General features: G+C 42.7%; 1 protein-coding gene across 3 annotated transcripts in view; it reads right to left on the reverse strand.

Moving 5' to 3' along the window:
• Positions 1-24905, reverse strand: part of PHIP (pleckstrin homology domain interacting protein) — a 156250-nt gene that overhangs the window by 110637 nt on the left and 20708 nt on the right. For all 3 annotated transcript variants that reach the window (XM_068281525.1, XM_068281524.1, XM_068281526.1), the window contains exons 5-7: positions 9507-9657; positions 9328-9426; positions 767-927 (exon numbers count right to left, since the gene is read on the reverse strand). In XM_068281525.1, coding sequence (XP_068137626.1) covers positions 767-927; positions 9328-9426; positions 9507-9657 — 411 coding nt within the window. The remainder of the gene's footprint in view (positions 1-766; positions 928-9327; positions 9427-9506; positions 9658-24905) is intronic.

A 24905-nucleotide genomic window follows, 5' to 3' on the forward strand; every position in this document is an offset into this window, starting at 1 on the left:
CACAGATCAGAAAAGCTCATTAGATATTATATAATAAAAAGCAGTTTGAATAAAATGCAATGACAGCTTTTAGGCTACTTGCACACCAAGACGTTGCGTTAGGTGCTACGTTAAGGTTGCATAACGTGCACCTAATGCAACGCATGGTGGTGCGGGAGAGGACGGTAGAGTGAGCCGCGTATAAGGTCTCCCAGAGTGGCGCTGATTGGCCAGCGGGACCACGTGATGCGGAGCGAGACACTCCGCATCACGTGGTCCCGCCGGCCAATCAGCGGCCGCCAGTGCAGTGAATATTAAGTAGCCATGTGCGCGGCTACTGTAGCAGCATCTACCCGCCCCCTCTCACCCCCCACTGCGCATGTGCAAACAGTCTAACGCGGCTATAGCCGCTGTAACGCCGTAGCATGCTGCACTTTCGGCAGAACGTGCAGCGTTACATGTAACGCGACGTGGGCTGTTACATTGCTGTGCGTTGGGGGAGCGTTACAGGCGCACTAACGTGCGCCTGTAACGTCTTAGTGTGTAAGCAGCCTCAGAGCACAAACTACACTTTGGAAACTTGTAATTTGTAAACAGACAATATTACTTACGGTATGTACAAAAGAAAATATAACTGTATAAGTAATAAGAAGAAAGAAAACACATTTTATTGAATGTTATGACAGTTTCAGACCATTTCAAGCTTGGCTTTTTCCAGTCTCCATCACAGTAATGCATGACTTAAACATTTCAATAAAAACTGTGAAATACAAAATATAAAGCTTACTGTAAATATCCTTCTACCGGTCCGATCAAAGGTTACACAGTAAACAGAGGAGAGGTGTCCTAAAATCCTCTTGTGCATTTTCATATGCTGATAAACTGCTGTCGGAACCAAAGTCTCAAACTTGTAATTTCCATTTAGTTTTCTTGCAAAAAGTGTATTTGCTATTTACAAAAAAAAAAAAAAAACATCTTAGGGTTATTTACACATCAATAGAGGAGAATTATTATGGTATATGAAACATTGGCCTTGTATGCCTTGGAGCTTCTGTTATAGCTTCCTTCTTCGCCATCGCCTCCCATTCCGCACCCCATTTGCTACACACCTAAACTCTTCACTGTGATGTGTGTGTTCCAGCTGAAACAACCAGTTCAAACTCTGTGCTCAGCACATCTGTGCTGAGCATGTGTGGGCACACCAACTGTGTACACCCAGTACAACAAGCCACTTGTGCACAGAGTTAGCAACCAGTGCTCCTTGTGTGGAGCCTCTAGTCACACTTATGAGTGTTCCCTCCTTTAAAATATTTCTCATTCATGTGTGCAAACGGAAGTGTCAAATACCTGTTTTTTCCATTCGGATCCAGTGCCTTTTAAGTTATTTTCGTTTACCCAAATTCAAATTCTGGATCTTCCCCCTCTTCCCCTACCTACATGCCCGCTTTCCTCTTTGGTTTAACTGCCATTTCATTCTTCTGCCATTGCCAGTTTTCTCCTTTCTTCCTTTTCAAACCTGACATCCTGTCGGACAAATAAAGCTCATTGGAATGGGAAGCTTATTTTTCTTTTTAATGATTCCTGGGGCTAATAAATTAAATATAATTGTCAAACTTTTGGCTAATAAAAATAATTAAGTAGTGCAGGAAAACTGAAGTTTGCATAAATAATAGAAAGCTACAAAGACTGCTGCCAAGAGCCAGAAAGGTAAGCAATGGGCACTCTGTCCAAGACATGTTCCTTCTAGAAGACTACAAATGACTCATGAAGGGGAAGCTGCACATGGATCTGGTTTGCAAATCAGTCAATCTGCATCTAGCTACATATGGCACTTTTGCTAACACGTGGAAAAGTAGGCATATTGAATAATTCTTCATTTACCTTCACAATATGACACCCAATGTTTGCAAAGTCAAGTCAAGTCGTGTAAGTCAATGATCCACCAAGGTGAATTAGTGTAAAATATATTTAAACTTTAACTGCTACCATGCAAAGTGAATGAAGTTCTTTAAAGAATACAACTGCCATTAGATTTGAAATTCTTAGCCATCTAGATTCTGAGTTGGTTTTTTTTATAACTCTTTATTAACTGCAAGAGAATGTCATGAACAATGCGGTACATATCTCCAGTTCAACACAGACAGACAATCTTGCTCAGAAGAGGACCACCATAAAAACAACTATAAACATAATTTATGCGTAATTACATCAGATTAATAGAAAAAGAAGCATTGTATAAGAACATATAAAAGTTCTCTTCTTGATAAAGTGTCTATCACATATAACTCTGTAGAAAAAAGAAACCCAAAGTACCAGATGGGTCCACCATAAAGTTAGGATATCCGCATATATTCCACTATAAAGCCAAGGTTTGATACATTTCCCCCAAATTAAAGTAGAATTTTAATTTAAATCTCTCCCCTTCCCTCCCCCTCAACATTCAAGGCCCACCAATCCCAGACTTTTTTTTAAATTGTTCTTCCTTTTCAAAAACTAAGGATGTTAAATACTCCATAGACGTTATGTTTTTGATTCTACTAATCACATCTTCCACCCTAGCGCTCGAACTCCTCTTCCAGAATGCTGCTATAGTTAATCTAGTTGCAGTAAGAAGTTGAGCATGTGACTTTAAACCTGGGGCTGGTTTTCCCAGCAAGTATATCCATGGATCGAATGGGGTATGTTTTTTTATGGTCTTGTAATGTAAGGATTGGATCGAATTTTTATTAAAAAAAAAAAAAAAAAAACACAAATCTTTGGGCAATACCAAAAAATATGATCAATAGTACCTGTCACCCCACACTGTCTACAGCAGAGATTAGAGGTACCTTGATATATCTTGCCAAGTCTATCTGGGGTCAAATAGCATTGAAATAATGTTTTGTTGATATTTTCCTTCGTTTGAGTGCATATAGACGTTTTACGAGCATTGAGCCATATATCTTCCCACTCTGCTAGTTCTTGAGTAGATCCCAACATTGATTCCCAGAGAAGCATATGTTTATGAAAAGAGTGAGCTCCTGGTATATAAAGGATAGAGTATAATCTAGAAATCAATCCTGGTTCTCCATCATCATCAAGTAATACATTTTCACAGTTTGATCTAGGAGAGAGGGAAGCCGACCCAAGATTTCTGGTAACATATGAAACAATTTGAAGGAATTCATAGAATTTCTGATGTGGTATCGGGTATTTTTCCTGAATCTGAGAAAATGTCAGAATTCTAGAACAGGAATGATCATATAAATCACGTAGCTTTTAACATTCTGTACGGAGTTCTTTTTAAACACTTAAGGACTGCAGTCATAAAACACCTTAAGGACCAGAGCCTTTTTTTCCATTCAGACCACTGCAGCTTTAATGGTTTATTGCTCGCTCATACAACCTACCATCTAAATGAATTTTACCTCCTTTTCTTGTCACTAATACAGCTTTCTTTTGGTGCTATTTGATTGCTGCTGCGATTTTTACTTTTTATTATATTCATCAAAAAAAAGACATGAATTTTGTTAAAAAAAAAATGATTTTTTTACTTTCTGTGCTGACATTTTTCAAATAAAGTTAAATTTCTGTATACATGCAGCACGTAAAATGTGGACATACACGTTTTTGATTAAAAAAAACCAATTCAGCCTATATTTATTGGTTTGGGTAAAAGTTATAGTGTTTACAAACTATGGTGCCAAAAGTGAATTTTCCCATTTTGAATCATCTCTGACTTTTCTGACCCCCTGTCATGTTTTATGAGGTGCTAAAGTTCCAGGATGTTATAAATACCCCCCAAATGACCCCATTTTGGAAAGAAGACATCCCAAAGTATTCACTGAGAGGCATGGTGAGTTCATAGAAGATTTTATTTTTTGTCACAAGTTAGTGGAAAATGACACTTTGTGGGAAAAAAAAAAAAAAAAAGAAAAAAAAAAAAAAGTTTCCAATTTCTTCTAACTTGCGACAAAAAAAAAAAAATGAAAGCTGTCACGGACTCACCATGCTCCTCTCTGAATACCTTGAAGTGTCTACTTTCCAAAATGGGGTCATTTGTGGGGTGTGTTTACTGTCCTGGCATTTTGGGGGGTGCTAAATTGTAAGCACCCCTGTAAAGCCTAAAGGTGCTCATTGGACTTTGGGCCCCTTAGCACAGTTAGGCTGCAAAAAAGTGCCACACGTGGTATTGTCGTACTCAGGAGCAGTAGTATAATGTGTTTTGGGGTGTATTTTTACACATACCCATGCTGGGTGGGAGAAAGATCTCTGTAAATTACAATTTTTTTGATTTATTTTTTTTTTTTTTTTACACACAATTGTCCATTTACAGAGATATTTCTCCCATTCAGCATGGGTATGTGTAAAAATACACCCCAAAACACATTATACTACTTCTCCTGAGTACGGCGATACCACATGTGTGGAACTTTTTTGCACCCTAACTGCGCTAAGGGGCCCAAAGTCCAATGAGTACCTTTAGGATTTCACAGGTCATTTTGCGACATTTGGTTTCAAGACTACTCCTCACGGTTTTGGGCCCCTAAAATGCCAGGGCAGTATAGGAACCCCACAAATGACCCCATTTTAGAAAGAAGACAATCCAAGGTATTCCGTTAGGAGTATGGTGAGTTCATAGAAGATTTTATTTTTTGTCACAAGTAAGCGGAAATTGTGAAAAAAAAAATAATTAAAATCAATTTCCGCCTACTTGTGACAAAAAATAAAATCTTCTATGAACTCACCATACTCCTTTTGTGGAACCGGTCATAAGCAGGGTGGCCTCTTACATGACATGTTGTATTGGGCCTGATCTGATGGATAGGAGTGCTAGGGGGTGTGACAGAAAGTGATTGATGGGTGTCTCAGGGGGTGGTGAGAGGGGAAAATAGATGCAATCAATGCACTGGGGAGGTGATCGGAAGGGGGTCTGAGGGGGATCTGAGGGTTTGGCCGAGTAATCAGGAGCCCACATGGGGCAAATTAGGGCCTGATCTGATGGGTAGGTGTGCTAGGGGGTGACAGGTGGTGATAGGAGGTGATTGATGGGTGTCTGAGGGTGTGGGCGGGTGATTGGGTGCCCTAGGGGCAGATAGGGGTCTAATCTGATGGGTAGCAGTGACAGGTGGTGACAGGGGGTGATTAATGGGTAATTAGTGGGTGTTTAGAGGAGAGAACAGATGTAAACAGTGCACTTGGGAGGTGATCTGACGTCGGGTCTTCAGGCGATCTAATGGTGTGGGTGCTCAGATTGCCCGCAAGGGGCAGGTTAGGGGCTGATTGATGGGTGGCCATGACAGGGGGTGATTGATGGGTGGCAGTGACAGGGGGTGATTGATAGGTGATCGGTGGGTTATTACAGGGAAGAACAGATGTAAATAATGCACTGGCGAATTGATAAGGGGGGGGGGGTCTGAGGGCAATCTGAGCGTGTGGGCGGGTGATTGGGTGCCTGCAAGGGGCAGATTAGGGTCTAATCTGATGGGTAACAGTGACAGGTGGTGATAGGGGCTGATTGATGGGTGGCAGCGACGGGGGGGGGGGGGGGGGGTGATTGATGGGTGATTGACAGGTGATCAGGGGGGATAGATGCATACAGTACACGGGGGGGGGGGGTCTGGGGAGAATCTGAGGGGTGGGGTGTGATCAAGAGTCCCCAGGGGGCAGTTTAGGGACTAAAAAAAAAAATAGCGGTTGACAGATATTGACGGAGTGATTGATGGGTAATTAGGGGGGTGATTGGGTGCAAACAGTGGTCTGGGGGGTGGGCAGGGGGGGGTCTGATGGGTGCTGTGGGCGATCAGGAAGCAGATCAGTGTGTTTGGGTGCAGACTAGGGTGGCTGCAGCCTGTATAATACACTTTGTAAACATTACAAAGCGTATTATACGCTTCCTATGCAGCGATCGTGGGGTTCAGTTATAGCTAAACCCCTTTATCTTTTCTTTTGTGACTCTCTTGCAACTGACAGAGTCCCAGTGGATTGGCGTACAGCCCACGTTTTCCCATTATTTGAGAAGGGCAGAAAATCTGATCCAGGAAATTATAGACCTGTAAGCTTAACATCAGTTGTATGCAAACTATTTGAGGGGTTACTAAGAGATACTATACATGACTTCATAGTAGAATATAATCTTATTTCTCAGCATCAACATGGGTTTACTAAAGACAGGTCCCTGTTTGACTAACATGCTCAGCTTTTATGAGGTAGTGAATGCTAATATGGATATTGGGAATGCTGTAGATGTGATATACTTGAACTTTGCAAAGGCCTTCGACACTGTTCCCCACAGAAGTCTGGTGCAAGAGTTGAGGATGCAAGGACTGGGGAAGAGTCCGTGTGCATGGATAGGGAACTGGCTAATGGACAGAAAACAAAGAGTTGTGGTCAATGGATCGTTCTCAAAATGGGAGACTGTTAGTAGTGGGGTCCCACAGGGGTCTGTACTGGGTCCAGTGCTCTTCAATTTATTTATTAATGACCTAGTAGATGCAGTAGTGAGCAATGTTGATATTTTTGCAGAGGATACAAAATTGTGCAGAATCATCAACTCTCAGGAAGATAGTGTCATATTGCAACAGGATCTGGATAGGATGGCTATATGGGCACATACATGGCAGATGAAATTCAATGTTGACAAATGTAAAGTCATACCTTTTGGTCGTACCAATGGTCTAGCACCATACAAAATAAATGGGATACAGTTGGGGACATCAAACTTGGAGAAGGACTTAGGAGTACTCATTGACAACAAGTTAAATAATTGTACTCAATGCCAAGCCGCTGCAGCTAAAGCTAACAAAATTTTGGGATGCATTAAAAAAGGGAAATAAAAACTCGAGATGCTAGCATAATATTGCCCCTGTTTAACTCTCTAGTAAGGCCACATCTAGAATATGGAATTCAGTTCTGGGCACCACATTACAAAAAAGATATTGCAGTTTTAGAGCAGGTGCAGAGACGAGCTACAAAATTGATACGTGGGATGGAAGGTCTCGCTTACCAAGAAAGGTTAGATAAACTGGGTTTATTTAGTCTAGAGAAAAAAGACGCCTTAGAGGAGATCTAATTAACATGTATAAATACATCAGAGGGCAATATAATAGCTTGGCGGATGAGCTTTTGGTCCCTAGGCGTTCTCAAAGGACATGATCTGCGCATGGAGGAAAAAAGTTTTAGCCATTTATTTAGGAAAGGGTTCTTTACAGTAAGCGTGATTAAGATGTGGAATGCATTGCCACAGGAAGTCGTTATGGCAAACTCTATACCTGCATTTAAAGGGGGCTTAGATGCTTTCCTTGCGTTGAAAGACATCCATGGCTACAATTACTAGGTTATGCCTAATGATGTTGATCCAGGGATTTTATCTGATTGCCATCTGGAGTCGGGAAGGAATTTTTCCCTTTTGGGGCTAATAAGACCATGCCTTGTAAGGGTTTTTTCGCCTTCCTCTGGATCAACAGGGATATGTGAGGGAGCAGGCTGGAGTTGTACTTTGTACTGGTTGAACTCGATGGCTGTAGGTCTTTTTTTTCAACCAAAATAACTATGTAACTATGTAACAACCCGCCGGCGCTTCCAATTGGCCGGCGGGTTGACGTCGCGGGTGGGAGGAGCCTATTGCCGGCGGATACGCGCGCTTCCCAACGCGCGATCCCGGCAACACAGTGTCCCAGGACCCGCGCCATTGTGCGTTACGTGGTCCTGGGGCTGCCACTTAGCCGCCGCCAATGTGCAGTGGGCGGTCGACAAGTGGTTAATAGGCTTACAATTAAGAAAGAGCACATGTTAAGAAAAAACACAGGTTATAACAACATCAACTTTAGCCACAATTCCCAAGTTTATGTAATGTCTAAGCACTTAAAGGAGTCATCGAACAAAATAAAAAAAAAAAGCTTTACTCAACTGGGACTTTCTCCAGCTCCTTGCAGCAGACTGTCCCACGCTGATCTCTCCCGCTCACCGCCGCCGTCCCAGGCTCCCCGCACGCTGTTCAGGCCGACCCAGAGGTCATCCGTACTGCAGCTGCGTGAAGCGCTGCTGTGAATCATGGCCACGTGGTCCGAAACGTACTGCACAGGCTCAGTAATTCTGCGCCTGCGCAGTACGCCGCAGGCAACAAGGCCATAATTGACAGCGGCACTTCACGCAGGCGCAGTAAGGCCTGAACAACGTGCGGGGGACCCCAGGACGGCGGCGGAGAGTGGATCGGTCGGCGTGGGACAGTCGGCTGCAAGGGGCTGGAGAAAGCCCCCAGTGAGTAAAGCTTTTTTTATTTTGCCTGATGACTTCTTTAAAGAGGAACTTTACCGAAAAACAGTAGTGGGGGAGGGGGGGGATCAATCAATACATTGCAAAGTAAAAAGTAGAAAAAAAATTTGATAGAATATAAAGCAAGAAATGATTGATATTTGACATTTAATCCGTTCATGTTGAGCTACAATGAGCTTGCTAGTCATCTTTATTGCTAACAGACAAGAAAAAAAACTAGACGGCACCAATTAGATTGTAAGCTCGCAAGGGCAGGGTCCTCCTAATGTTTACTGTTTTTGTCACAATATTTGTGCTGCTTGGAACTCTGTTGTACATTTTGTTAGCCTGTGGGGCCTGGCCCTGTAACATTATCTTACAATGTTCCAAACAGAGATTGTGCATACCGAGTGAGTTAATCTAACATTACTGTATTATCATTCGGCCTATAATAAACACCTTTAAAGATGCTGCAGACAGAACACTTGTAAAGTACCCAACTTTCAAAAGTCACTAAAGCCCAACCGTTTCAAAATATCTTATTAACCTCCCTGGCGGTTAATTTATTTTTAAAAATGGGCAAAAATGCTTTTTTTTAGTTTCATGTAAAGCTACCAGAGAGGTAGCTACATGAAACACCACTAGAGGGCGCATGTGGCCCTCTAGTGCGATCGTCGCCGGCATCAATAGCAAACAGGGGAGCGCGTATATAACGCATTCCCCTGTTTGGCTTCTCCTGTCGCCATGGCGACGAGCGGCTTGACGTCATGGACGTCAGCCGACGTCCTGACGTCATGCGCACTCGATCCAGCCCATAGCGCTGCCCGGAACTCATTGGTCCGGGCAGCGCAGGGCTCTGGCAGGGGGGGGGGCCTCTTCCGCCGCTGCGTGCGGGCGATCGCCGCAGAGCGGCGGCGATCGAGCTGTGCGCGCGGCTAGCAAAGTGCTGGCTGCGCGCACAGCACTTTGAATGTGGCGAATCGCCCCACCAGAAGCAGAGAAATCCTCCTGCGCGGCATAGCCCGAGCTCAGCTTGGGCTTACCGCCAGGGAGGTTAACTGCAGTCACATTGATATTTTTCCATCCAGTTAAAGTGTGCTTTTTGTTGGCACTCACCAATACTTGGTGGGCTTCCATAAATGTTAGGGAACTCTGGGGGTCTTCCACAGTGTAAAGCTGCAAGGCCTGAACTTTTCCACAGAACATGTTTGCAGCCTGTTAAGAAAAAAAAATGTAAATATGTAAAAATCTGTCAAATTTACAACTTAAAGCAAAGAGTGGAAAGCTATCCATACTTTTGTTTGTGCGCAGCAGAGACTGGCGCCCTGCTCCTAGTAGTGTCAGCATGCCAGGAACGCTTTGAGGAACCTCTTTCTCGAGGAGTGGTCCTATCCGCCGGCATATTTGCAGTAAATGATCTGGTGCTAAATGCCTGTAATATTTTACCTGAAAGAAAAAAAACAGTTACATCAAAACTATGCAGTCACCATTACATGGATACTTTCTTAAAGTGTAACTGAGACGATGGGGCGTGGCAATAAAATATACATACCTGGGGCTTCCTCCAGCCCCCTCAGGCCTGATCATTCCCACGCCATCTTCTTCTGCTTGCCTATTTGCCCACAGAACAATCGGTCAGTTGGGGCCAGTCGGCACATGCCCAGTCGGGGCCAGACACGCTCCAGTCACTGGGAGCTTACTGCGCAGTAGCACTGCACAGGAACAGAATGCTCCAAGTGGCATGCGCAGTTGGCTCTGGACCTGAGTACTGACATTAGTTAACAAGATATACTGTAAATATGGCAGCTCCCATAGCCCTCAGTTCAGGTGACCTTCAAAAATGCAAGTAGTGAGCAGTAGTGTCAGGAATGGGTAATTTCCCATTGATGAATTTATGCCCAATCTTGATTCTGACTAATTACGATTCTATTGGTAATCTTTATTTTTGCACAATTTCCATAAGTTAAGCAAGATTACGTTTAAAGAATCCACTAATGTGTGGACATGAGGACACACATTTTCACACAAATGCACTGAAGTCTATGGGAATGAAAAAACACATTTTTAAATTAAAGTCTATGGGCATGAGAAAACATTTTCGCAACATTACAAGTCATTTCAAAATAACGCATCATAATTACAATTATATGTAAAATTAATTCCACAGTAGTTTTGAGCTTCTGCGCTGGGATACTGCATTATAAGTGCAAATTTTGATGCAAAATTACTACCATGCACTGCCATGTTTTGTGAGAAGTATCACTGCATATCACTGCATAGGGGGCCACAGACAAATGCAATTCTTGTAATGCTTTCCGGTAGCCCTAACATTCTCCGTAGCATTTTACATAGAACAGTGAACAGTTTGCATCATTAACGGTCCCTCACAGAGACTCAGAACCGAACGAGAAAGACAATTCACGTCAGATTCTGAGAAAGCAACACTTATTTTAATACTGGCTGTTTAAAACATCACTGGCAAAACATCTGACTCCATGTCCTAAAGTTAGCTTCTTTTTCTCTGCTGAAAAGCAACTAACAATGTGCAAGAGAGGAGAGCCTTGTGTCGCCTTTCCAGAGACTTGCCTTCTACAGTTTGTGGTGGTTCAGTTTAAAAAATGATGTAACTATTTTGAACATTTGAGGAGAAAAAAAAAATAAAGAAAAGAGGAAGAAAAGGAAAAAAACTCAACAGGTCAGTTGAACTCTTTTAGTGTAGGATTCAGTTGTAAAAAATGTTTTTAATAATATTCAGTACCAAAATAAAATTAAGCTTTTTTTGGATGAGGATTGTGCTGTCACAACAGCCTCTCTGTTATTTAACATTGTTTATATTTTTATTTTATCTAGCAGGGGAACTGGAATATACTATTACAAAAATATAAATGTTAAACAAAGAGGCTGTGGTGACAGCACAATGATACTTTAAAGGGACCCTGAGCAGTGCCTGAAATTAAGAGTACACTTACCTGGGGCTTCTTCCAGCTCACCGTAGGAGACGAGGTCACCAGCATCCTCCTGGCTCCTCTCCTTGTGCCTCCACCGGCCCCCATTACCGGCGACACCCGGGCCAGCTTTTCCTGGTTAATGACGTGTCATCACGGCGGCCAGTGTGACAGGTCTGCACGTGCACGGAAAAGCCACGCATGCGCAGACCTGTCGCGCCGGCCGCCGTGATGACGCCATGTGTCATTAACCAGGAAGAGCCGGCCCGTCCCCCGGCCCGGGTTTCGCCGGTAACAGGGGCCGATGGAGGCACAAGGAGAGGAGCCAGGAGGATGCTGCCACTTAAACAACGGCTTTTTACCTTTTATTTTAGCCATGTTTGCCCCTGTTAAAACGCTGCTACCCCGCGGGAGAACAAGGATTTTTTAACCCCCAAATCCCCTGTGCAAAATCCACGACTTTCTTATTTGGCTGCAGCCCTGCCTCCATGCACGTCAAACAGCGCGTATCTCCACCTCTCCCCCGCCCCTCTCAATGAAGGAAGACAGAGGGGTGGGCGCGGGCGCGATCCGCGCTGATAGATGTGTGTAGAGGCAGAGTTGCAGCCAGAAGCTCTGCCTCTCATGGAAGCACTCCCCACAGTGTGCCCCAGGGGATTTGGGGGGGTATAAACTCTCGTTCTGCCATGGGATAGCAGCGTTTTAACAGGGGCAAACATGCCTAGCATAAATAAAAGGTAAAAAGCCATTTTTAAATTGGCTTCAGACTTGCTTTAAAAAAGGCACTGCTTAATATCTGCAGACTGCAAACAAAAGCTTTTTAAACAGTTCAGATGTCTGCCATCATACCTGAAGTAGACATTTGAGCTAAAGGGCAACTCTGCTGCCCGACTCATCCACCTCTGTTCCTGCTAATCTGATGCAGCCCCTCTCTGTCAATCTCTCCATTGGTTACCTGATACCAAAAGGATTCAGTTTAATCGCCTCATTCTATCATACATAGCCCTGCCCAAGTTGTCATCTACTTACATTTCCTCACTAATCTCCAGATACCATCCCACCCAGAGCCTTTCTTCCTCCCAGGAAACCCTCTTTCCCTCTAGCTTAGTCACTTCCTCTCACTCCAACATACAGGACTTCTTACGAGCATCACCTCTCCTTTGGAATGCTTTCCCACAGCCTTTCCGTCATGTTCCGAACCTGGAAAACTTCAAGCGTTCGCTCAAAACAACCTATTCAGACAAGCCTATAATTTACTATAAGCAGCATTGGAGTTTTACTGCTACTAACCCCTGTGTCTCCTTCCCTAATGTCTCCAACCCACTACCCTCTAGAACGGGGGTCCCCAAACTTTTTACGTCAAGGGCCGGGTCAATATACTTCAAACTAATGGGGGGCCGGAGTATACATGATATGATGTAGAAAACATTACACTGAACCTAGGTAGGGTAAACTATTACCTGTTTACACGTGCAGCCCTTTTGTCTCCCATTTAACCAAAGCAGATATTGTGCCCCCAATACAGCATGTGCAGATAGTAAAAAAACTATTTTCGCCAGACAGTGAAGCATACTCGGGGAGCAACCGGTCGTCCAATTGGACAACAGTGTCACCTGATGCAGAATTGGATTAGAAGCCAGCGGATGACTGCTCGCTGGCTTCCCCGTGGATTGATGGTACCAGCACTGCTATTCTATCTGCGAGACACCAATATTTAAAGATGCATTGGACCGCATCTATAAGTAATACATTTTGTGAGTGGGGGGCCGGTGAAAAATCCTCAGGGGGCTGCATTTGGCCCGCGGGCCTTAGTTTGAGGACCACTGCTCTAGAATGTAAGCTTGCAAGGGCAGGGACCTCCTCCTAGTATTTCTAATTCTATGGAAAAAAAAACAACTGAACACTTGTATGCTGGCATCTCATACCAGCATGCACCTCCACCCATGCCATCATATGATAATGGAAACAGACGCTCTTTGACATTACCAGTTCAGCAAGATTCAGTTTAATGAACGCTACTCACCTGCAGAAACACAGGTTACCAAACCCAGCTGCCATATACTCGGATTATATCTACTCTATTCATAAAGCAATCATTGAGGTTTTAAAATCGCAGCTCACACAAAATATATTTTAAAAATTCAAATATTTGTTCAAGGTTTCCTACATCTCTCAGGGGCTCCGGTGGAGGCAGTTCTTTATTCCCTCATCCAAAATCTGCACACCTGCTGTGATAATTAGGGGGCTTTATTCTCCCTTTAGGATTTATATTGTTGTAGAGAATATTCTATAAGAGGGAGCCAAAAAGGGGCATAGCTGGAAGTTGAAAACAAACAGGAAATATGAGACTTTGGCAGCTGACTGAAAAGGTTAAACTGTCTATGTAAAGCCACATTCACAGTGTAAAATGGGCAGCAATAATAACGGCCCATGCCATCACCTGATAGCCAGAGCTGTTAATGGTGTTGCCACAACACTGCTTGAAGTCCTGACACATTGTAAAAACGGGGGGGAAAAAATAGGATTCTGTTCTTTATTCTGATGAGGCTTCCTATAGAGAAACAATCATACCTCACACTGCAGATATCAACACCTGCTGACAGGCCATCTAATACTGTGTATTTGCTACCCAACGCCAGCACTAGGCTACTGTAAAGCTTCCAATACAAAATAAAACCGGTTTCATATATTTTATTTTAGAGTACACGTCCAGTGGATTTTTTTTCAAACAACATTTATACTAAAATCACAGAGCATGTAAACCTACATTAAAGCAGCCCTTACAGCCCTACAGCCTTAGATTTTTTTTTTAAAGGTGCGTACACACACTTAAAGAATGTTGCCCACAGGGATCGGGACTAAATCCTTTGTGCAACAGTTCGGGGCAGAGTGTTGTAAAATGCCCATCCTGGTGCTGATGTTTAAAGCGGAATATAACCCTGCATTTCAACTTTGCTCTAAAACATTATTTACAGTATATTATATGCAACCAGCATTTTTTTTTTTTACTAGACCAGCATTGGAAGGGTTACACAGGGCTTTAAAGTTCCTGCAGATTTCTGCAGACGCATCCGAACTACAGAGATACATTTTGTTTACATAAATGTATCTAAGTGTTGAATGTGACTCATCTCTCTCACTGAGAAGGAGTTGAAGGACAGCCAAAGAGTGTGTAACATTTCTAAATATATACATATAACTAAATAGAATGTATCTATCTGAACTTCTGCATATCTCTCCACGGAACTTAAAACCTGTATTTAACCCTTCCAATGCTGGTCTAGTAAAAAAAAATGCTTTTTGCATATAATATGCTGTAAATAATGTTTTAGAGCAAAGTTGAAATGCAGGGTTATATTCCGCTTTAAGAAAGCAGGCACGGGCTCACGAGTCCAGAAGGACTCGAATTCGGCATTCATAGAAGTCTAATGTTGACAGGCAACGGGGGGTTTGGGATGGTTTAACTTACCCAGAAGTCTTCGGTCCCATCTGCATTTCATCACGCGTCATAGGCATGATGAAAACCGCGTTCCAGAATGCAGTAACGCGCTTCCTCCTTCCGGCTTGAAAGAGGAAGCACGGTAGTGAGTCTTGGAACACAGCTTTCATTTCACATATGTTATGTAATAAAAAGGCAGACGGGACCTAAGACTTCTGGGTAAGTAGGCCATGCACATTGATTTTCCCTTTCAATTTTATCAACCTGATGAAATCAGTACAATATGGTCGCAAATCAAAGCATAACCGAATGTGGTAATGCAGAAAACAGATTTTTATCAAACATGTGGCAGGGGGACATCATAAAGAAACAAAACACAGATGCAGAAGCATAACACTTTCAAAAAGGTTTCCCTGCATCCCTATAGAGGTGTGTAGAGGAATGACTAATAAACAGATAATCAAAGGACTAGAAGAGCAATTTAAACTAAGTGTTGTCTGGGATTTATTTATTTTTTTACACTTCGACATTCTCACGGCAGCAGAAGAATCAGCTGGGGCAGGCTGATCTGCTTTCCTCTCCACCTGCACCCGCTGCTGGCAGGGATCAGGGAGCATAGCGGCCACCCAACAGAGTCAGCCCCCACCCCGGACTGTCACTGTACACATATATGCTATGCCAGCTCTGCCACTGCACACTGAGACTACTATATGTGGCTAACAAATAAAAAAAAATAAAAAAGTTACTGCATTAAGTATCCCTGAACGCAGGAACTTTAATGAATGGACCTTAGACAATTGAGGCCCATGTCTGATCGAATGGAATTTTAATTGATTTGGGGATAAAATCGATTAGACTTATTGGACAAGACAGGAAATTTCGGTTGATAGGGATCGGGGCAGAAGCAGTAGCTGATTGATGGGCCATAGCCTTGCACAACATTTAACAATTCAATGCTGCAGTTCCATCGATTCTCAATAGATTACCAGCCAAATTCTATAGTGAATTGATGTGCTGTGTGTGGAAGAAATCAATCCCTCCCTGATCAGATTCAGAATGTAGAGTGATCAATCGTTTTGCCGCATGGAGGGGGATTACCACCATGGAGGGTCCTGTCACACTAGGTCTGCTGTGCTGCAGGGTACCGGACAACATAATGCCATCACAACTTGATGCAATTCTATTCCAGTGGCAGTTACACACTGGCACACTTGCAGTGCAACTATTTCCATCAGAATAACGCACCACATGCATTTCCGGTCAATGCACACAGTGTGCAAGCACAAGTCTATTGACTGCATACGTTGCATCAGGAATGTGCGATGCAGCTCTTAACCATTGCAATCCTTTTTTCAGGATGTGCAATGCAACGGGTATAGTGTGAAATAACCCTAACCTAAATTCTGAACAGTTTTCTTTGCATATCAAGATAAAGCCAACATGATATATAGTTTTACTGTAGCATCTGCAGACAAATACAACAGTGAATGATGTGCTCGAGCAAAACAAGAATTAGCATGAAAGTAAACGTCTCTGAGCTAGTCTCAAATTTCCTATTCAGTGAGCACACATCTGTAAGAAAGGAGCTTAATATTTAAAAGTAGCAGCTGCTTCAGTCTCGTGTGGCCTAAGGGACTTGTTTGTGGTTATGTAGCTTTGAGAAACCCTCCTTCCACAACCAAACCTTGGGAATAGATAACAGGTTTATGCAGGACAAATAAACAGCGCTACTTATGTCTAGAACAGCAGGTACAGACCAGATAATGACACAATTGACAATCAGTTCACTGTATTCAGTATGAAATAAGTATAATATTCCAACTAGGCTACGTGGAATAAAATGGATAGTATTAAATTATGAACAGAACACAACTGTATAAATCTGTATAAAGCTGGTTTGCACAACATGTGCACCAGGGGCTATTACTTGGGCAAAACCCATCTCCCTGTGTCTATTTAACTTCCCAACCATATACTTATTCCATTGGTCAACCTGGATCTCAGTGAAAAAAGGAACGAAACATTAACACATGCTTCACCCCTCCTCTGGAATGCCCTACCACAACACCTCTGTCACGCTCTAAAAACTTTGGTATCTATAAAACGCTCCTCAAAACTCTTTTTCCGACAAGCATACGCTCTACCTTAGGCCAGTGATCTTCAAACATGGCTCGCAAGTTGCTAAGGAGCTACAAGTCCCACAATGCAATTGCCTTCAGGAATCATGACTGTGGCTGTCAGACTCCTGCAAAGCATTGTGGGACTTGTAGTTCCTTAACAGCTGGCGAGCTAAGTTTGCAGGACACTGCCTTGGGCCATTCCCCTATGACTTAAGACTCCTACTAGATAAATTTAAAAACACTGCCTAGAGGTATGATTATTGTATACTAAGCTACTTCTTATTTCCCCCCTATTCCTATAGATTGGGCAGGCCTCTCTTACCTTTTGTGTCTTGGAATATGCTATACATTTTATTCATCGTGTTCCTTTTGCCACTGTATTTACTAATTCTGTATTTTGTCACGATTCTATTATTTTATACCCCATGTTTGTTTCTTACTTTGTACAGCGCCTCGAAATATGTTGGCGCTTTATAAATCAATAATAATAATAATAATAATAATAATACCAGTGTGACTCATATGCATACTGTTATCCTTTCAAGTAGACAGGTGGGTGTTTTTTGTTTATTTTTATTTTTTTTTAAACAGAAGAAGGCTTGTTACAACAGCCCATATTTGATTAAAGGGGAACTTCAGCCTAAACAAACATACTGTCATTAAGTTACATTAGTTATGTTAATTAGAATAGATGGGTAATATATTTTTTTACCCACCCTGTTTTAAAAGAACAGGCAAATGTTTGTGATTCATGGGGGCTGCCATCTTTGTCATGGGGGCAGCCATCTTTTTGGTTGAAAGGAGGTGACAAGGAGCAGGAGACACAGTTCCACCTGTCCTGTGTCCTGATTACCCCTCCCAGCTGCACACGCTAGGCTTTAAATGTCAAAATGTAAAAAAACAAAAATTGCACCAAAACAGCAGAACGAGAGCAACAACATCAGAAATCCCATCATGCTTTGCACAGCATCAGGGGAAAAAAGCCCGGGCAGTTTTCTTCTGTGCAGCTAAAAATGAGGCTTGGATAAGAGAAACAAAGTTCTGATGCTGTGAAACTGTTAAAGAAACACCAAGCCTTTTCAGTGCTGCTGAGTCGATTTTTAGTCCGGAGGTTTACTTTAACTTTTTTCACATGGTTTTCATAACTAGCCAACCACCTCATTCCCGACCTGCCGCTAATGGATATCACACGATTAACCAATTTGGATGATTTCGTACAGAAATCGATCGTTTGCAGAATCTATTTTTAGCATAATCAAATTCGAGTCTGCCAGATATTGATGAGAAACACTGATAAGTGTGCGGCCACCTTAAAGTGAACCTCCGGACTAAAAATCTACTCAGCAGAACTGAAAAGGCTTGGTGTTTCTGTAACAGTTTCACAGCATCAAAACTTTGTTTTTCTTACCAAAGCATCATTTTTAGCTGAATTTTTAGCTAAGCTCCAACCATCAAAGAAAAAAAGCCCGGGCTTTTTTCCCCGATGCTGTGCAGAGCATGATGGGATTTCCTATGTTATTCACGTTGCCTAGCAACTGGGAGAGGTGCACAGGGCACAGGACAGTTGGAACTGTGTCTCATGCTCAGTCATCTCCTTTCAACCAAAAAGATGGCTGCCCTCATTAAATCAAACATTTGCCTGTTATTTTAAAACAGGGTGGGTAAGAGATTATATTACCTATTTTAATTAACATAACTAATGTAAATTAATGATAGTATGTTTGTTTAGGCTGAAGTTCCTCTTTAAGTTAATTGCACACGGCATAGAAAAGGGAAAATGAAGATGTATTGACACAAGTAGCCCCAGAATTTCAGCTGCAAACTTGCGATCTGCAACACTGCAGCTATATTAGCTCCAGCGGTTATCTAAGGAAAATGATATGCTCTTCTTTGGCTCCAGGGAAAGGAGGTGGACCATGACTAACTTCAGTATACTGTATAAAGCATAAGCATTTTTCATGTGCAAAAAATTAAAAAAAGTGTTAATTTTAATTTAATTGCACTTCCCTATTTAGTCTGTAAGTATGCGACTCCCTTTAGCTCAGAGGTGATAAAGTGGTGAGCTTTGGATGCTCTGTTTTTATAGACTGAGTGCATTAAGATTCACAAACCTGAAGGAAAGTGAAGAGGAAACTTCGCTGTGGTGCACAGCTATTTCTGCTGTCATCGCTATACAAACGAGGTGTGGTGAATAAAAATTACAAGGATGTGTTTAACACCAGTTGTTAAAAGACAACACAATTACAAAGCAGCGTTTCATACCTTTTAAATAAAAGAGATAGGACATTTGTAACTAACATATTTACACACCTACATGATTCATGCAAAGTTTCAACTGTGGCACTACAGCGAAAAACTGTAAAATTTAAAATATGTGCAAACCTATACAAATAAGAAGTACATTTTTTCCAGAGTAAAAAGCCATAAATTACTTTTCCCCTATGTTGCTGTCACTTACAGTAGGTTGTAGAAATCTGACAGAAGTGACAGGTTTTGGACTAGTCCATCTCTTTATAGTGGATTCTCATGGATATATTTATTTTCAAAAGCACTTAGTGAATGGCAGTTGCACTGTCCAAGTGCCAAAAAACTGTGTAGGGAGCAGGGAAGCTGGCCAGCATTATTGTTTAAATCCTTTTTAGGGAATATCTTTATAAAGAATAAAAAAGCCTTGCTGAGAATCCCCTATGAAGAGATGGACTAGTCCAAAACCTGTCACTTCTGTCAGATTTCTACTGCCTACTGTAAGTGACAGCATTATAGGAGAAAATACATTTATGGCTCATTTTACTCTGGAAGAAACTTACTTCTTATTTGTTTATGTTTGCACATATTTTAAATTTTACAGTTTTTCGCTGTAGTGCCCCTTTAAGTCATACCTGTTACACACAATGTAATTTTCCGTCAGATTGACTGTCAAATCAATTATTTCCGACAGCTCCCATCTGATTTCCCATTGTTTCTCCGATCGATTTTTTTCGACCACTTCTATACAAAATTGATCAGAAAAAAATGTTCGAAAATCAGATCGGACCTATGGGAAGTAATCGATTTGTCCATCAATCTGATGGAAAATTGCATCGTGTGTACCAGGCATTAAACACACAGACCATCTTCTAGCAAGACAATCTTTCAGTACCATTTTGGCCAACAATCTAGCCACAAAGATAGGGACACCAAGAGCTAAATATAGTGTAGTATGTACTGGTAATATGGGATGAGGTTGGTAGAGTAAATAGAAATATACTCATAAAGCAGGGTTACCTCAAAGGCAACCACTGTAACAGCAGGTGGGAAGATTAGACCTGACCCCAGCCAGGATTAAGAAGTTGCTCTCCGTATCAAATCTTTTGATTATTAACGGGAAAAGTTAGCAATTGCTTCCTCTGAGTCATTCCGATACATGCAAATATCCCATTTTGTAAAACAGCATCTTACAAACGTGGACTCCCCAACGAGCAGAACTTTCTTCGAGAATATCTGTGACACTAACTCCCGCTCCCCAGGGATTATCTCATTTATATACAAGGAACTCACGCTCACTCACTCGCAAAGTAAACCCTTATATATACTCAAATGGGAGGAAGACTTAGGCCTTCAGATTGATTACACTGATATGTGCGATATCTGGGACAACATCCCCAAGATATCAATAAACGCGGACTTGGTTGAGGTAAATTATAAACCTTTACTTAGATGGTACCTAGTCCCTCAGAGAGTGGCCAAGTATAATAAGGGATGCTCGGGTGACTGTTTTAGGGGATGTGAAACGGCAGGATCTTTTGCTCACATATGGTGGAACTGTAAAAAAGTACGTAGGCTATGGATCAGAGTATGTACCTGGGCATCGTCTTTGATTAATGCTCCGGTCCCGCGGAACCCGCTCCACGCCTTACTGGGTTGTCCTTATCCGCATTTAACTGTTGCGCAAAATGCCCTTCTCAATTATATCTTTACCATAACTAAAATTAAATTAACAGCAACATGGAACACCCGGTCTCTGTGCTTTGAGGCTATCAAAAACAGACTTGGCAATATACTGTTTTTCAAAAAGCTGAGGGCACGTATGAATGACAATATGAAGAAATTCCATAAAATCTGGGATCCTCTTATCAACTACCTGTTAAGTCCTGAACAAATTGCACTGGCACGTAATCAATGAGCTCTTTTAGATTAAGGGGTCGAGCTTGAAAGTCCCTCGTCTCTGGATTCCCTCGTTCCTAAGCTCTAATTTTCTCCTCTGTGTCTTTACCTATCCACTTTTCTTCTTTCCACATCCGACCTCCTCTTTTCCTTACCCTTTTTCCACCCAATGCAGATTTAGTGGTGATTTACAGACACAGCAGAAATACCATTTTTAAATGGTCAAAGATTATGGTTTGTAATTACCATGCTTCCCACCCTACTGGAGAGACTCTTTATTGCACTTGGTACTACTCAGGTAGCAGTGACATGGGCTCCCCATGACTAATAAGCAGGCCTGACCTCGCAGGAGGAAAGGTCCTTTATCTAATGCTGGATACACACCATGAGTTTCCGCGTCGAATGCGTCCGTCGATACGATTATTTCCGAGCATTTCGATGATTTTTAGGTCGATTGCCATGTAAAGTATGGCAAATCAACCTAACGATCCATCGAAGCTTGAATCGGACATGTCGGAAATAATCGAATCGATGCGTATCGACGGACGCATCGAACGCGGAAACGCATGGTGTGTATCCAGCATAAGAGTGCTATATTTGTTGACAAAGGCAGTCCCCATCCGGCCGCGAGAGGTTAATGTAGGATGGCAGACTCCCTTTCTGTTACTTTCTTCTGTTAAGTTTTCAGTGTTTCAAATCTTCATTAGGGATCAGCTATAGCTTGATGGAAGAGAAGCAGATAATTCTTCCATCCACTGTAGTTCCCCCCTATTGTCTGTTCCCCCCTATTGTCTATTGCCAGCTGGCTGCTTGATCTTCTGGAATTATGATGTCTTGATACTAATAAAAGAGTTTATCTATTGAAGACGGTGCTGACTATTTGAAAGAGCGATGGGTAGGAGTAGGTACAGTGCAGGTCTGTAGCTGGGCCAAGCGCCTCTGTGACAGAGGCGTTCCTCTGTATCCCTGTTACAACAATCTAGCCACATCCACTTTGATCACAGCAAGTAAATAAAATGCATTTAATCAGCATCCACAGACAAGAACATATTTCTTCATAAAGTCTCAAGACTCCCAAGAAAATTAACTTTAACACTTCATTTCAACCACCTCCCTGGGGCAGGAACAGACAGAACTTCCCCTATAAATAAGTCACATGGTTAGTCCACCCTCAGTTTGTTTAGACAAGTACCCGATAGGTGAAACTACCTCCTCACCCACACTTCGTGCAACTATCAGACAAAGGTAATAACACCAAGGTGATATCTCTGACCTGAATGATTGATCAAAATATTGTTAGCAGTTACAACTCTGCTTTTTTACTTTAAATCATTCAGGGCAAAGGAGAAACGATTAAAGAGACTTTGAAGCGTAATTAAAAACAGCTTTTAACCCTATATTCAACATGGGCATGCTTGCCCCTGCTAAAACAGGGGTCTTTACCCCCCCCCCCCCCCCCAATCAACCCCGGCAAAATCCACGACCAACTTGGTCGTAGATTTCGCTGCTCATGGAGACAGGGCTAATGGCTGTAGCTCTGCCTCCATGCGCATCTATCAGCAGCAGATCTCCGCCTCTCCCCCACCCCTCTCTGTGAAGGGGCGGGGAGAGGCAGCGATCAGCGCTGATAGACGCGCTGAGAGGCAGGGCTGCGGCCATTAGCCCTGCCTCACACGGAAGCGATCCCCGGACACTTCAGAGGGGATTTGGGGGGTAAAGACCCCTTGTTCAGCCGCGGGATAGCGGCGTTTTAGCAGGGGCAAGCATGCCCCTGCTTAATAGAATGTAAAAAAGTGATTTTTTAATAACGCTTCAGACTCTCTTTGAATAACATAACCTCAGGGTGGGACCATTGCTTGAAACTCTTGGTCTTGTGCAGAAAGAGCATTCGATAATGCTGAATAAACATGGAGACATGGAAAAACTTGGCCAGGTAGCTGCTTTGCATAAAAAATAAAAATTCAAAAGGTAATTTAAAAAAATGAATCCATAAGTATTTTCTTGTATGTAACAGAATGCATGTGATGTGACAGAACAGAACACACAAATGGTTTGTCATACTGATTCAAATAGCAGGTCAAATAAGTCCAACTTTTCAGTGAGCAAAAAATATGTATAATCCAAAACAGTCTAAACAGCTGCCACTAATCTAACAAAATACAGTAATAAGCAACTTTAAAATTCTACTACTCAAAACCCACATGCAGGAAGCAATATTGCTTATTTCCTAGCAGCAAAGACTGTTCAGTGTAGAACTGATAAAAGAGAAAATATAAAGGCTGCCACAGTAGTAGCACTAACGCAACTGTCTTCTCTGTGTCACCACAGAGCCTTCTGCACAAAGTACCCTGGTGCTTTGGGATGGGAGGAATGGGCCTTTTTTTTTTATCACCCCACCCCTGAAGGGCCTGCTATTATTATTGGTAGTAACTCCACATGAAACTTTACATTAAAAACCCTCCCACTGACTACAATGTCCCAAAGACCTTGGTGGTCTGGCAGTGCCTGACTGCCACGTATATTATCTGGCTGCTCAGCTCTCACACATTTACTTTGATCTTACTCTTCAGAAAGACAGGTTGGTGGGACTTTTGCTGGACTCCCCAGCACTCCAACAACTCAAACCCATTACCATTATACTTCTAGGAGCTAAAAACTCCTACCACGTTAAAGACTACCCGATCACTCTTGTCCAAACTTTAAAAGCTTGGGACACAGCCCACAAATATTTACGCCTTGAACACCCCCTTAAATATACTCCGCTATGGTAAAATCGCAGCCTTCCTGAATTACGCAAACTGCCAAACGCCAGGCTCTGGATCAATCAGGGTATTTTATACCTTTACCAAATAATAGACTCGGGCCACCTTATTCCATATGAACAACTTTCCATTCAATATAATCTCCCATCCCATATGAGATTCGCCTACCTCCAACTCACTCATGCAATTAAAGATAACCCGAGGTGTGTTTAAAGAATGTTATCTGCATACAGAGGCTGGATCTGCCTATACAGCCCAGCCTCTGTTGCTATCCCAAACCCCACTAAGGTCCCCCTGCACTCTGCAATCCCTTATAAATCACAGCCGTGCTGTGAGGCTGTGTTTACATCTGTAGTGTCAGTCTCAGCTGCTCCCCCGCCTCCTGCATAGCTCCGGTCCCTGCCCCCGTCCCTTTCCTCCAATCAGCAGGGAGGGAAGGGATGCAGGCGGGGACTGGAGTTCTGCAGGAGGCGGGGAGAGCAGCAGACTGACACTATAGAGATAAACACAGCCAGCTCTGGCAAGCTGTTTGTCAGCAGCGTGGCTGTGATTTATGAGGGATTGCAGAGTGCAGGGGGACCTTAGGGGGGTTTGGGATAGCAACAGAGGCTGGGCTGTACAGGCAGATCCAGCCTCTGTATGCAGATAATATTCTTCAAACCCACCTCGGGTTCTCTTTAAGGCTCAATTTGCAACCTTGCCGATTGATTTTTCAGACTCACCAATTTTATCTATAGTCAAGGGTGCCTCTTCAGCTCAGCTGATATCCACTATTTACAATATCATAATGGTTAAGGTCTCCACTCGCAGGGCCTATCTTAAAAAATCTACATGGGAACTGGATGTGGGCGAACTAACTGATGAGGACTGGGAAGATGCTCTCGACAACATTCCTAAGGTATCCCCTCACATCCCTAATCGGTTGCTTGCCCTTTATGTACTCCACAGAGCATACTTAACTCCGGTGCACCTATCTAAATTTAAACCAGGTTATTCTTCTCTCTGCCCAGTGTGCCGTGGATCAAGGTTCCTTTTTTCATACGATGTGGTCCTGTCTTGAGGTAAATTTGTATTGGCAACAAGTAACAAAATTTCTCCACGATAAGATGGGCTGCTCCGTGGCTCTCGACCCCAAGATCTGCCTACTCAATATTATTCCTCCCAATACATACAATAAATTCACCACTCAATTGGTCATTTATGTCTTGCAAATTGCTCGCAGAACTCTAACAAAGCACTGGATTATTCCCTTAGTACCTTCAATGGCAGAATGGGTTGCATCAGT

The sequence above is a fragment of the Hyperolius riggenbachi genome, chromosome 4 (genome assembly GCF_040937935.1).
Source record: "Hyperolius riggenbachi isolate aHypRig1 chromosome 4, aHypRig1.pri, whole genome shotgun sequence".
Lineage (NCBI taxonomy): Eukaryota > Metazoa > Chordata > Amphibia > Anura > Hyperoliidae > Hyperolius > Hyperolius riggenbachi.